At 46.6% G+C, this 15,151-nt stretch overlaps 1 protein-coding gene across 1 annotated transcript; it reads right to left on the reverse strand.

Annotated features, from left to right (window-relative positions):
* Positions 1-919: 919 nt before the first annotated feature.
* Positions 920-3,577, reverse strand: LOC130509800 (uncharacterized). Its single transcript, XM_057005993.1, has one exon. It carries the CDS (start codon positions 3,575-3,577, stop codon positions 920-922), a length of 2,658 nt encoding a protein of 885 aa, XP_056861973.1.
* Positions 3,578-15,151: the final 11,574 nt, after the last annotated feature.

Raw genomic sequence — 15,151 nt, forward strand, 5'->3', positions numbered from 1 at the left:
TTGATCACTTGTGTGATTTTGTATGGCCCCTCCCAGTTAGTTCCAAGCTTGCCAGCCTTCCACTCCTTAGTGTTCTCGAAGACCTTGCGAAGAACGAGATCGCCTTGTTCAAGAGGGCGCGACTTGACCTTCTTGTTATAGTAGCTCTCGATTTGATGTTGGTAATTCTGGATTCGGAGCAGGGCTTGATCGCGGTGTTCTTCGATTGCGTCAAGCGCGTCGAGGAGCATACTTTGATTGAGCGCAAGGTGCTGAGGCATTCGTGATCTTCGGAGACTGGTTACATTAACTTCGGCGGGAGCCATCGCTTCAACGCCGTAGGCCATGGAGAATGGGGTGCACTTAGTCGCGGAGCGAGGCGTGGTGCGGTGAGACCAAAGGACACCGTCTAGCTCGTCGGCCCAGCAGCCTTTTTTCAAGTCTAGTCGTTTCTTTAAGCCGTCGATGATCGTACGGTTGGACGACTCTGCCTGGCCGTTACTTTGTGGGTATCGCGGCGTTGCAGTGTTCAAACGGATTCTCCATTTGTCGCAGAAATCGCGAAACTGATGCGAGATAAACTGTGATCCGTTATCTGTCACGATCTCGTAAGGAAGACCGTGACGACAAATGATATTGCGCCAGACGAACTTCTGAACTTCCTTGTCGGTGATGTTGGCGAAGGCTTCCGCTTCGATCCATTTGGTGAAGTAATCAGTCAGGACAAGGACGAAACGCTTTCCTCGTGAATTCGGCATGGGCCCGATGATGTCCATTGCCCAACGCATGAACGGATATGGTGCCGTAAGAGTGCGCAACTGCTCGGTGGGGCAGTGGATCGTGGGCGCGTGTCTTTGGCATTTATCACAGCGTTTGGCGTAGGATTCGCAGTCTGTGTTTAGCGTAGGCCAGTAGAAGCCTTGACTTCGGACTTTAAGTGCTAGGGCTCGTCCTCCTCTTGCTGGGGAAACGCCTTCTGTAAGGGGTTTGAGACGGTGTTGACGTGCGAGGTTTGTCGCTGAAGTTTTATGGCTGCGATTAGCAGATCTCTAGCAGCTTGCTGATCGCCCCGTAGCGTTCGGATTTTGCCGTCTGGTCCCGGGAACTTGACGCATTGATGGTAAGTCGATGGGATTGCTCGCATTGAATGCAACCAAGGGGTGCCTAGGATCGCGTTATAGGGGGCTTTAGAGTCGACGACCGAGAACTTCACGGTCCGTGTCGTGCCACATGCGTACACTGGAAGACGGATTGTGCCGATCATGGCTTCAGAGGAACCGTTGAAGCCTGTAAGGGAGCGGGATGACGGTTTCATACTTCCCGTATCGACGCCCATCTTGTCGAGTGTGTCTCGAAAGATCAGATCGACAGAGCTGCCGGTGTCGATGAGGATTTTGGTGACCTGACAGTCGCCGATTCCGAGTTCAACGAGGAGGGGGTCGTTGTGTGGCATGTGGATGCCAAGGGCGTCGTCAGGCGAGAAAGTGATTTGATGGTCGTTCTCGGGGTTTGTCGGCCACTTACGCGAGGAAGTTGCCTGACGACGGTAGTCTTTAATGGACCTGACGGAATCGCCGCAGGGCGGGGATCCTCCCATAATAACGTTGATGACGGTGTTTTTGTCTTGGTTGGGATGCCGAGTTCTAGAGACGTCGAGCTTTTGTCGAAGATCGGAGTAGAGGGGGCGATCGAGCTGGCCTCGCAAATCTGGTTTCCTGGAATTGAGCTTTTCTCGCAGATCCACGGGGCGGGGCTTCATGGGACTTGGGTTATTCAACCGGCGAGTCTTAGAGGAGTTGATCTTCTCGCGGAGATCGGGGACATGACTGACCGCATCTGCCGCTGGTTTCTCCTTCCGCTTGAGGATGTTCCGTAGGTCGCCAAGTGATGGGCGGCTCAGCTGAGCGCGCAGGTCTGGAGGAGAAACTTGTTCAGGTTGGTCGCTTGGGGGTTCCAGTTGCGTCAGGACGACGTTGATGCGTCTTCTCGTTTTCGGAAGTTCATGATCGCCGGTGCCCTTGGCGGGCCTTGTGAAGACAGTCTCGACGCGTCGCCGATTTCTCGGCGATTCCTCGTCGCTAGACGAGTTACCCTTTTCCGGGGATGCTGGGGCTGCTTCTTCGGGCGTTGCTCGTCTCTCTTGCTGAGGGGCTTTGCCTTGCGACTTGCTGGTTTTCCTGTCTTTGTTCTTACTCCAGCTCGTCGGTCCTCGGGTCCTAGGTTTCGGGGGCTCGATTTCGAGTTTTCCGTTCTCGACAGAGGAGAGAAATTGCTCGAAGAGCGTCTTACATTCCCTGGTGTTATGCGACTTAGCGTTGTGATAATCGCACCATTTCTCGGCTCCCGGGGGCCGAGAACTCACTGCTGCGGAGGAATCAGGCGGTTTTCCGTCGGTTTCGCGGTTGTAAACGTTCCATCCTTTCTCGCGCACAACAGTCGTCGACGCCGGGGAGCTCTCTTCATCAACAGCGTACACGAAATTCTTCTTTTGGGCTGCTCGGTCGCTTGATGAATGTTGTCGCGGCTCATGTCGACTATCCGCGTTCTTCGCGCCGGTTTTGTCGGCTGTTGCAGCTTTAGACGCGTTTAGCTTGCCTATCAGGGCCTTTGTATCCTCTTCCATGCGTATAAAGTTATGGGAACGCGCGATGGCATCAGAAAGAGACGTCGTGGGGTTCCTGTAGAGGTCATCACGGAAAACTGAGTGGACGTACAACGTGTTTTTAAGCGCGGCGACCGCGACGCTGTCGGGTAAGACGACCTTTGAGACTATGGCTTTGAACTTCTCCATGAAGCTGCGCAGGCTCTGATCTTTCCCTTGAGCAAGGTTGAAAAGATCAGATATTGTCGCGTCTTCCTGAGTGAACATGATGTAATTCTTGAGGAAGGCGGACGACAGGTCATGGAAGTCTTTAATAGAGTTCTCAGCGAGGCCCGTGAACCATGTAAGAGCTGGTCCTTTCAAGCTCTCGACGAAGAGTTGACAGTAGCCGGCGTCGCGTTCTTCGTCGGAGAGGTTTGCACGGCGTACGGCAATGTTGAAAGACGTGATGTGGGTCGTCGGGTCAGTAAGGCCTTCGTACGTCGGCAGCCGGAGCTTCTCGATGTGTCGTAGTCTGACGCTGGTTATCGCTGGAGAGAACGGTGTTCGGAGGGTGTTCGCCAAAACGCGCTCTATCTGTGGTGCAGAGGTGGTAACGCAGTGGATCTTGGAGTTTATGTCCAGAAGCGACTGTTTGAGTGCTGCGACTTCGCGAACCATTTGCAGATCTGGGTTTGCAGGAGTGAACGGGGCAGCATCTGGGTTGAGAGTGCTGGGAGGAGCGCCTTGGTTCGCCGGGCCGGCGGTTGTGTCGCTAGCGAACAGTTGTCTGCGAATGGTATCAGTGGCTGCGTCGGGAGCGCCGGCGAGAGGAGCGAGTAGCGCGGCGATTGCGGCGATTTGCTCGGTAGCTGCTTTTTGGGCAGCGTCTTGTCGGGCAAAACGTTCCATGATGGTATCAACAAAAGCGGGGGCTATCGGGATAGCCGTGACTGGGGTCGGACCCGGCGCGTCGTGTTCGTCGCCGGAAGTGGAACCGTCGGGGTTCTGACTCATCTTTGCTAACGTTACTTTGCTAGCCCCACGGTGGGCGCCAACTGTTAGAACCGAGTTCGGTCGAAACTAGTAAAGAGAAGACGAAGAACTCGTCTGTGGGTTTAACAAAGACGTTTTATAGATGAGGATAACAGGACCAGGTTACAGTGGGAGTGTAAAGAGAAAGACAAGACGGAGCGCGAAGAGCTAGCTGGGAAACAGTACAAGATAACGGATAGAGATGAGAGAAAACCCTAGATCTAGCCGTCTTGTGAGTGTGTAAAAGTGTCCATCCCCTCTTCGTCCTTCTTCTCTCCCCTTTTATAGGACTCTGTAGTTCGCCCTACTAAGAGCGTCGTTCGTGGGCTTTAGTCGGTCGTCTGGGCCCCTTTGTCGTTGGGCCTAAGAGGTCGTCCGATCGCTTCTACTCGTCCAAGTCGACGACCAGGAGCACTTAACGGACTGGTGTTCATTTACTCGCTGAGCTTCTTACGTCGTAATGGGCCGGATCCTGCTATTTGGTGGGCCTTGTAGGAAGGTACAAATCCGTCCCCCTACAAGAAGTACGCTGAGGCATTGGTGGAGGAAGAAAAATTTGTAAGAAGTTTTAGAGAAGGATCATCAGCCCTGATTGTCCCGAGTACTGAACTTATTTATGAACTCGTTTCTGCTGGTATCCTTGGTGAAACACTTGACACGACTGGTAAGTGGGGAAAGAATCTGGATGATGGTCATCATGCAGAAGAAGTGAAACACGAGGTTAAGAATCTGAGGCATGAGAATCTTGTCAGGAAGCTGGAAAGGAAACCTGTTTTTTTTCTGAGAAAAAGCTATTGAAAGTTCAACTTGGTTTGGCTAAGGTGGAAACGTGTTTACAGCCAGCAGAGCAGAGAGAAGACTCTGAGAGCATAACTGATGAAGAGATGTTTATGTTCCACAAGCTTTGTTTGAACATGAAAGCTTTCTTACGTCTAGGTAAGCGAGGAGTGTTTTATGGCAGGGTAGAGAACATGCACTTGCACTGGATTAAAGGAGAACTGGTCAAAATAATCATGAAAGCTAAAACTTGTGTACGGTATAAGCAAACTGATGATCCAGAGGTTGAAGAAGACAACAAGAGCTCTAGTGAGGATGCAGAGAAGAAAGTAACTGAGGCTAAAAAGGAAACGACTTGAACTCTCTGGATATTGCAAAGAAGAAAAGTGAGAAAAGGAAGAAGAAGAAGAAGAAGCAAAAGGATAGTAAGAGTGATGAAGTTGTGACCACCTCATCAAGAAAAAGCACTATAAAGGTTAACTTTTGTAGTCAAGTTGAAGTTCTTCCTGCCTGAGTCTGAAGAAAGTGATGAAGAAATAGGAGAAAAAGTTGACCTGGGAACGGGTAAGAGTTTTACTGAGCAAGAAGACGAGTTGATAAAGAAATCTGTATTGGAATACATTGATAACCATGCTTTAGGAGACTTAGTTATGAACTGCAAGTCACACAAACAAACCAGAAACTGTTTGAAAGAAATAACAGCTGCTAAGTATCAAGAGAAACACGGCAACGAGTGGAGAAATTTTTCGGATGCAATGGGCAAACACATGAACCATGTGAAAGACGCTTGGAGGAGGATAGGATTGACGTCTAAGAAGAAAGGCCTTTGGACGATGGAGGAGTACCAAATCCTATTTGATCTTGTTAACAAACACCTGAGAATGAAAGGGTTCAAAGAGAAGAACTCAAAACATGGAATGATCCTAGATAAACATCCTTTGGATGGCGATAAGTTACCAACTTGGAACAAGGGACCATGTCGTCTGCCACACTAAATGGTATGATCAGTTGGAAGAGATTTTGAGCCACAAAAGAAGTGATGATGAAGATCTCTTAACGTGAAAGAAGATGATGAGCTTAAGGAGAATGCTGATGAGTATTTCAGTAAAGAGTCTGAACTTGGTGAAGGCGACAAGCTCTTGAGAGATTACTTGCTTAAAGAGATGAAGAAAGAAACCCATCTTGTGATCTCTGAAAAGAAAGATAAAGACTTCGCAAATTGGTATACTCAGGCTTGCAGATTCTGTGAAATAGTAACCTTCTCTGACACAAGAGAACGTTACATTCTAGAGCCATCAGCAACAAAGGTCTGGAACATTCTAAGAGCTTACATAGATGCAGCCCTCGAGGAGTTGGGTGACGTGGAGATTAAGAAATTATTTTTGTTAATAAAACATTATTGTCTTGAGAAGGAGAAGGGCCACAATGAAGGGGTTTAAGCCTGATCCTGGTCAACATGATCTTCTAACTCCATTCACCCTATGTTCAACTAGTGAGACCATCATCTATCCTTACTTCAGACACAAGATTAAGACGCACCGTAATCTCCCGATGAAGGTTAGTTCGTGGGTTAAAATTATTAGATGGGAAGTTAGCGACAATAACCCATTGACAAGATGTCATGAGTTCGATTGGCTGGATGGTCACAGTACCTTTGCCACCAAGGAAGAATTTTATGATGAGGTTCTTGAGTTTTTGAGCTTTTACTCTTGTGTCTATGAAAAGATTCTTGCGGTTCCTGTTATCAAAGGAGTAAAGAGCGGGAAGGAGAAGTTTTCTGGTGCAGATTACACCACAAACATTGAGGAATTTATAGTGCCAAATGAGTGTGGTGTACGAGGGGCTGGAGTCCGTGCTATAGTAGATGAACGAGACAACTATACTTGCAGATGGAAGTATGCAGACTGGGAGATGAAAGGTGTTTTTTTGAAAATCGGGAATGGTCCAAGCAAGTTGGAAAAGAATCGGGTGAGAATAGTAAGGCATGACACTGGAGTAAAGATGGACGTTCTTACAGTGGACTTGGTTAAAAGAGTAAAATATTTTATGGTAGAAATACATAGAGAACTTTTCTTTGTGGCTAAGAGAAAGCTTGAAGAAATCATTCAAAAGGTTGAAACTTCGGATGAGTTTCAGGGATCTCTGAGACAGAAGAAGCTGTCTTTAGCTCCATGCTGTGAAGAAGGTGAGGTTGAAAATATTGTGTAAAAGAAGTCTTGTGCTACATTGGTCGGTATATGTTCGGTTATAGATCAGAGAACGACGAGTCTTTCCCAAATTATGGACTCTGTTTTGTTGAATGGATCTAAAGCTGAGGGAAAGTTTGATATTGAAGAGGTTTCAAAGGCTCCAAGAATTCGTGGGAAGTTCAGAGATGTGGTGAGCAATGTGCATTTGGATGATGAAGAACATGGCAAGATTAAGAGAAAGAGAAGAACGTTGTTTTTACAAAAGAAAGAACCAGTGGTGTTGTGTTCTTGTGAAGCTGACAAGGTGGTAGGGACTGAAGCCGTGAAACAGGTCTTATATCACCTCATACGAGAATATGATTGGATCGAGGTACAGCGTATATTTGAGAATGAACAGATAGTCAACATCTTGTCAAAAACACTTGGGAAGCACTTGATGTTCAGGGAGATGAGAAGACTGATTGGAGTACATGAAGTGTGTGAAGATGAGTTCAAACTTAAGGGGGAGATTGTTGGGCTAAGCTTGAAGGAGCTTGGAGAGCAAGCTATTTATTTCCTATAGAATAGGAAATTATCTATTTGTGTGATTCCTAATGAGTTTAGGAAATTGTGAGTTATATATAATGAGATGCATATGATGTTGCATAGTTTATGAGTTTGAGAGATTGTGTGAGAGATTATGAATTGTGAGATTGAGAGTGCTTGAGGTTTTGAGTTATTTTCCTCACGAGAGATTAATAAGAGAGTTATTCTTATTAAGTTTGATTGTGATTTATATATTGTCATTCTATATAGTCAATGTTTTTAAACCCCACCAGAACATTGGACCAAACAATTTTTTAGGTTATTGGCGAGTTAGTAAATTAACTATTTTAATATATAATTATATAATACTATTGGAAATACAAGAGAAATTTTTCGTTTCTTAAAAACATATATATAAGTATTTAATTTGGTCTCTTTATTTTTATTTTCATTTCACAAATAATAAAATTTTGTAAGAAGTTAGGAGGTATATAAAAAATTAAATTTAAATTCTAAATAAACCAGAGTAAACATCAAGATTGTGATTAATTTTCAATAAGAAAAATAAATTATTACCCAAACTCATTGACTAATTTTATTTTTTCTACCGTCGCTGTTGGGCCCAAATATGGCCCGATAGCTGATTGCTGAACGGTGAAGGATGGAAACAGGCCGCGACTGGCCCATTACGAATTCGGTACCTAAGAAGAGCTAAGTTGAAGCCGAAGGCTGAGAGCTAAGGTGATCGTTAAGGAGGTCACGACGAAGAGGAAGCTCACGTCACAACCAGAAGAGGCGCAGGACCCGGTCAAGGGGAAGCTGTTGCGGATTCCACCTCAAGTGGAGAGGATCTCGGAGATCAGTTGCAGATAACCTAAAGGAGCCCAAGGCTATAAAAGAGGAAGGTCGAAGATCAAGAAAAGGATCCGATCCGACTCATATTTTTACTCAACATTCATTGAAACATTCTTATTTGTAATTCTCTTGTGATCTTTATATTCATCAAAGATCATCTTTTGTAACCATCTTATTTCTATTAAATCAATACAAATCAAAGTTCATTCATCAAGTTCTTACGGGATTCAGCCCGCGATAATCTTTCCCTAACCTCTTCTAAACATAAACCTGATCTAAAATCTAGGTGTGAGTTTTACCCCTCACAATTGGCGCCGTCTGTGGGGAAGAAACAATCGAATCCCTTACTCTAACTCGAGGATGAACCCTACCGATCAGACAACAACCCCGTCTGACCTTAACCTCCCGATTCAGAGCGATAGCTCACCGAATGACGGAGGCTCTAGTCTCGTAATCACAGAGCCTCAACATGGCGACCACCGATCTGGGCAACAGCTTCCGGTTGATGCTCGAACGAGCCAAACTACAACCGGAGTTATTAACCCGAGATCATCGGAGAATCCTCAGCAGCAAGCCATTCCGAATCAAACGGAGGCTCAGCTCTCTGAGATCCGCCAAATGATGATACAATTAGTGGACAAAGCTCAGGAAAGTGAGCGCACGATACATCAGTTGACTATACGTCAACAACGATTCGAAGAGATAACTAGATCTCTAAACGCAACAACCCAACCACCGCAACGTCAAGCTCCGGGGGTCACCTTCCATGATCGATTAACCGATCCCTCTTTTCCCCGAGCACGTTTAAACTTTTCCCCTGATAGCACTGTCCCTGAAGGACGCGGATCTGCTTTCCAGACACCTCATACTGGAACAGTTCCCGTGTTCAATCCACCTAATGCCAGTGCTATGGGAAGTAACGTAGCGACAACCAGCTCCACACCCGGTCAGGTCACTGACAGAAGTAATCGTTTACCTCCTCCGCCACCTGATCCTAGGTCCGGAGCAGGAATATCCTTCCCATCTGGAGGCAGAGCGTCAGCTTCGGTTTATCAAACTAGAAGCTCGGTCCCGAATGAGGACGGTTATCAAAGGATAAACTCCGATAACCCAAGAAATGTCGAGCGACTTAGCCCACTAACCGCATGGGAAGATGAGCCAACTCGATTCCGTCAGGAACCTACTCATCGGGTACCTGCGAACGATCCAAATATCCTTCCGCTTGAAGGACCTGAAGCTATCCGTAGATATATGGAGAGAACTCACGCGGCTCTCCAGAAATTGGGAGCTCAAGTCCATAAAGCTACGAGTTCAGCTCCCGAAATCGATAGCTTAATCGAAGAAACCCGTGGAACTCCATTCACGGACAGAATTGCCAGCTCTCACATAAGAGATACCCGAAAAATCAGAATTCCTGAGTATGATGGGACCTCCGACCCGAAGGCCTATTTGAGAGCTTTCCGATTGGCAATTGTTAAAGCCCATTTCACTCAGGAAGAATGTGAAGCAGGTTACTGTAGAACATTCGCCGAAAATTTGGTCGGAACAGCCCTTGAGTGGTTCTCCGGCCTCGAGCCAGCCTCGATAGACAACTTTGATCAATTAACCAACGCCTTTATGAAGCAATACTCAACCCATATCCGGAAGCAAGCCTCCGAGGCCGACCTTTGGAAGGTCAGTCAAGGAATGGGAGATTCATTACGAGTCTACATTGAGAAATTCAGGGCAATAAGAACTAAGCTCTCGAATCCTAACGACCTAGTCGCCATCGAGGCCCTTAGGAGAGGTCTGTTCTATAGATCGAAATTTTGGTCAGAGTTAACACTCAACGCTCCTCCAACTATCGATGACGCTCTTCATAGAGCCACCAAATATATTACTTTGGAAGAGGAGACAGCTGCACTGGATAAACTCCATAAGAAACCACAGAATCATTCGAAAGGTGACTCCTCCGAGACTAAGGGACCTCATAAAAAGGGTAACCCTCGAAATAATCAAACTCAGGGAGAACATTCCTACGCAATCGAGGAAGACAAGGAAGAGAAACCTGTTGCAGCAGCAAACAAAACTCCCTGGTCAAAAGGCTTCGATAAAGGCAAACATTGCTCTTATCACGATCGCGAAGGACACTCAACCGAAGAGTGTTGGGACCTCCAACGCCAGCTGGCAGCTAAATTCGCAGCCGGAGAAATAAAGGGCGTGGACCTTAAAAAGCCGCCACCTTATCAGAAAAGAGGTTCCAGGGACATTTCCCCGAAACGCGAGAGGTCACCTGAGAAGGAAACCGATTCGCCACCTCCAGGTCCCAAAAAAAGAGTCGACATGATTCTTGGGAAATTCCCCCAAGGAAAAAGTTTACAAGTCGAAGCTCTCTTGAGCAAACCCTCCCATCAATCGAACCCCGACTCGAGGGTGGACTGTATCCTTGGAGGATCAGACATATGTCAAGACTCCGGCAATTCCATTAAGAATCACGTGCGGAAGGCTGTGTCTAACACTGGACCTAAGCCTCCTAATCCTGAATCCAACACTAAGATTTCTTTCTGGGAGAGCGAGACCTCAAACCTTGACAGACCTCACGATGATGCGTTGATCGTCACCCTGAACATCGCAGGATACGAGGTTCCTAAGCTCATGATAGACACAGTAAGCTCTGTCGACCTCATTTTCTATAACACCCTAAAAGGGATGGAAATAGACGACTACGAAATTATCGGCCAAAAAGCTAATCTCGTAGGCTTCTCCGGAGAAACAGCTACCTCATTGGGAACAATCAAGCTCCCAGTCATAGCTGGCGGAATAATGAAAATGACCAACTTAGTAGTCATCGATAGACCTTCCCCATTCCACGCGATTTTGGGAAGACCTTGGATCCACAAAATGAAGGCAGTAGCCTCAACGTACCATCAGTGCGTAAAATTTCCAACACCCGAAGGGATAGCTACCATACACGGTAGCCAGAAGATATCCAGGATCTGCTATTTGGGAGGATTCGAAATCCTCAAAAAATCCCCCCAATAGCAATTACAGATCCAGGAAGGTCGCGAAATGCAACAAAATATTCGAGGTCCCCCCAGGAACCTAACCGAAAAAGTTTGCATCGACGACTCAAATCCTGAAAGACAGGTGAGCATCGGGTCCGAGCTACCTCTTGAGACAAAAAAGGAGCTCATCGATTTTTTGAAAAGCAATGTCAAAACCTTTGCGTGGTCCACCAACGACATGAAAGGAATAGATCCGAATGTCACCACCCATAAGCTAAAAGTTGACCCTACTTTCAAACCGATCAAACAGAAGCGTCGTAAGCTAGGTCTCGAAAAGGCTCAAGCTGTTAACGACGAAGTTGACCGACTTACGAAAGCTGGGTCCATTCGAGAGGTACATTACCCCGACTGGTTAGCTAACCCAGTAGTGGTAAAGAAGAAAAACGGGAAGTGGAGAATCTGTGTAGATTTCACAGACCTAAACAAAGCTTGCCCTAAAGACAGCTTCCCGTTACCTCACATCGACCGCCTAGTTGAAGCAACAGCTGGCCATCGACTCCTATCCTTCATGGATGCCTTCTCAGGATATAACCAAATCATGATGGATCCTGAGGACCAGGAGAAAACTGCATTCATAACCGAACGAGGAACCTATTGTTATAAGGTTATGCCATTCGGATTAAAGAACGCAGGAGCTACCTATCAAAGGCTAGTAAATAAGATGTTTGCTGGACAACTTGGAAAAACCATGGAGGTCTATATCGACGACATGCTAGTCAAATCCTCAGCTGGGGAAGATCATATCTCCCATTTAAGGGAATGCTTCGATATCCTGAACAAGTACGATATGAAGCTCAATCCCACTAAATGTACTTTCGGAGTACCCTCAGGCGAGTTCCTAGGCTATCTCGTAACCGAAAGAGGCATTGAAGCCAACCCGCAGCAGATAGCAACCTTCCTAGAAATGCCGTCACCTAAGACGACCAGGGAGGTGCAGAGACTGACTGGACGAATCGCGGCATTGAATCGATTTATATCCAAGTCCACCGATAAATGCCTCCCATTTTACAAACTTCTAAGAAATAATAAGAAGTTCTTATGGGACGAGAAATGTGAGGAAGCCTTCAAACAATTGAAAGCTTACCTCTCCGAACCTCCGATCCTATCTAAACCAGTAATAGGAGAGCCATTGTACCTATATCTCGCTGTATCAACTGCTGCAGTCAGCGGCGTTCTAGTACGAGAGGAACAAAACGAACAAAGACCTGTCTATTACACCAGTAAAAGTTTGATAGACGCCGAAACCAGGTACCCTGCGATGGAAAAACTAGCTCTAGCAGTCGTAACAGCTGCCAGAAAATTGCGACCTTACTTCCAATCGCATTCGATCGTTGTAATGACCTCACAACCATTACGAATGATCTTGCACAGCCCCAGCCAGTCAGGGCGATTGGCTAAATGGGCCATAGAACTCAGCGAATATGATATTGAGTATAGACCTCGAGCAGCAGCGAAAGCTCAGGTCCTCGCTGACTTTATCATCGAATTGACATCCGAGCAGTTAGACTCCGAAATGGAATCTCCGAAGTGGAGCCTATACGTCGACGGAGCCTCATCAAAACAGGGCTCCGGTATCGGTCTAAGGCTAACTTCTTCAGCAGGAGAAACCATCGAGCAGTCATATAGGCTCGGATTCAGCGCCTCAAACAACGAAGCTGAATATGAAGCACTAATCGCAGGGTTGAAGCTCGCCCTAAGCCTCGGAATCCGAGAGCTAAACGCTTATAGTGATTCACAGCTAGTATCTAGCCAGTTTCACGGAGAATATGAAACGAGGGACGAAAGAATGGGGGCATATCTCGAAGTCGTCCAGAACCTCACTAGGCAGTTCGACAAATTCGAGCTAACGAGAATCCCACGAGGTGAGAACTCCTCAGCAGATGCATTGGCTGCTTTAGCTTCCACATCAGACCCCCTCGTAAAACGAATCATACCCGTAGAAGGAATCGAGAAACCAAGCATCGACATAGCTACTAAAGCTGAAAAAGAGAGCAAACCAAAAGCGCAACCCGAAGGTACCTGCCCTGAAGCGGTAGCTACCCAGGTTTTCACAACATTTTGGTTTCCAAAAACCAGAATGTGCAGCGCAAAAAAGCATACCTCCGGGAACATAATCCAAGTCACGGAAGATATTCCTCGAAATTCAGACTCCATAGAGCCTGATCTCGAGAATACCCCCGGGGGCACCAACTCAGACCCAGTCATCTGCAGAGTTAGAACCAGAAGCCTTACAGCTCTCCAAAATTCATCTGGAGGTATTCCTCGGAATTCAGACTCCCTGGAGCCCAATCCTACCAATACCTCCGGGGGCACCACGACACCAGGTCCCGAACAGGAACCTCCCTCGTCTCTTCATAACAAAGTTGTAGGAAGAGAGGATTGGAGAATTCCAATCACGCAATACATCCTGGAGGGAAAGACTCCACCCAATAAATGGGAGGCTCGAAAGCTCAAAGCATTAAGCGCGAGATATTGCGTAACTGAATCCGTCCTCCTCAAACGAAGCATTTCCGGACCTTACCTAAAATGCGTCCATGGCCTCGTTGCTATGAGACTCATGAAGGAAATGCACGACGGCTCCTGCGGGAACCACTCTGGAGGAAGAGCTTTAGCCATCAGAATCAAAAGACAAGGATATTTCTGGCCTACCATTATTGCAGATTGTGAGGCCTATTCCTCTTCATGCGACAAATGCCAGAGGCATGCACCGATTATACACCAACCTGCGGAGAAGCTGTCTAACATATCCGCCCCTTACCCATTTATGAGATGGTCCATGGATATCGTGGGACCACTAGTACCATCAGGAAGTGGAAAGAAGAAGCTACGCTTCCTCTTAGTCTTAACAGACTACTTCACAAAATGGATAGAGGCTGAAGCTTTCCAGCAGGTAACCAGGGTCGAGGTCGAGCAATTTGTATGGAAAGATATTGTGTGTAGACACGGCGTCCCATACGAAATCGTAACTGACAATGGAGGACAATTCATATCCCACGATTTCAAAATATTTTGTGACAAGTGGAATATTCGCCTGACCTTCTCATCACCTCGCCGACCTCAAGGTAACGGACAGGCGGAGGCTGCTAATAAATCAGTATTAGCAAACCTCAAGAAACGCCTCGGAACCGAGAAGGAACTCTGGTCAGAGAAGTTACTTGAAGTACTTTGGGCATGTCGAACCACCCCACGAAAAGCTACAGAAGAAACTCCCTTCTCCTTAGCATATGGGATGGAAGCCGTCGTTCCAGCTGAAACCATTGCTGGTAGCCTCCGCCGGGAACTCTGTACATCCAATCCCGCAGCTAATGATCAGCTCCTAACTGACAACCTCGATCTGATCGAGGAAAGACGGGACCGAGCTTTGATTCGCATTCAGAACTATCAGCAAGCAATGGCACGACAGTACAATTCCAAAGTCAGGCTCCGGCAGTTTGCTGTGGGTGACCTAGTACTTAGGAAAGTTTTCGAAGGAACCAAAGAGCCAAATGCTGGGAAGTTAGGAACTAACTGGGAAGGTCCCTATCAGATCATCCATGTAGTACGACCTGGCGTTTACAAGCTCCGAAAGGTGCGAACCGGGGTACCTGAAATCAGATCGTGGAACGCCACGAATCTTAAGAGATATTATCATTAGGTACCTAAAATTCCTGAACTACGTTAGGCTTGATCCCTTGACTGGGTACGTAGGCAACTCCGTCATGAGTGCAGCCCCAACCTCATTTCAACACTTCATTCACTACAATCAAAGGGGGCATATGTCTGAATAAAGTCACATAGCCCACACAGCAAGTGTATGATTACTATGATACCATGTATCCAACTATCAATAAAGAAATCATTTTCGATATCTCAATTCTTTAACAAAACAGGTCCCTGCAAACCTGAACCTAAGGTCTTAAAATCCTTAACAATCCTAAAGGTCTTAAAATCCTTCAGACAATATCAGGTCTCGACGAACCTGGACCTAAGGTCTTAAAATCCTTACTAAATCTCCAAGGTCTTAAAAATCCTTGTCAATTCTCCAAGGTCTTAAAATCCTTCAAAACAATGTCAGGTATCGACGAACCTGAACCTGAGGTCTTAAAATCCTTCAGACAATATCAGGTCTCGACGAACCTGGACCTAAGGTCTTAAAATCCTTACCAAATCTCCAAGGTCTTAAAATC

This window comes from Raphanus sativus, chromosome 3, assembly GCF_000801105.2.
Source record: "Raphanus sativus cultivar WK10039 chromosome 3, ASM80110v3, whole genome shotgun sequence".
In the NCBI taxonomy this organism is placed as follows: Eukaryota; Viridiplantae; Streptophyta; class Magnoliopsida; order Brassicales; family Brassicaceae; genus Raphanus; species Raphanus sativus.

Excerpts from the sequence above, each read along its gene's own strand:
- LOC130509800 (XM_057005993.1), bottom strand. The coding sequence starts at position 3,577 with ATGAGTCAGAACCCCGACGGTTCCACTTCCGGCGACGAACACGACGCG.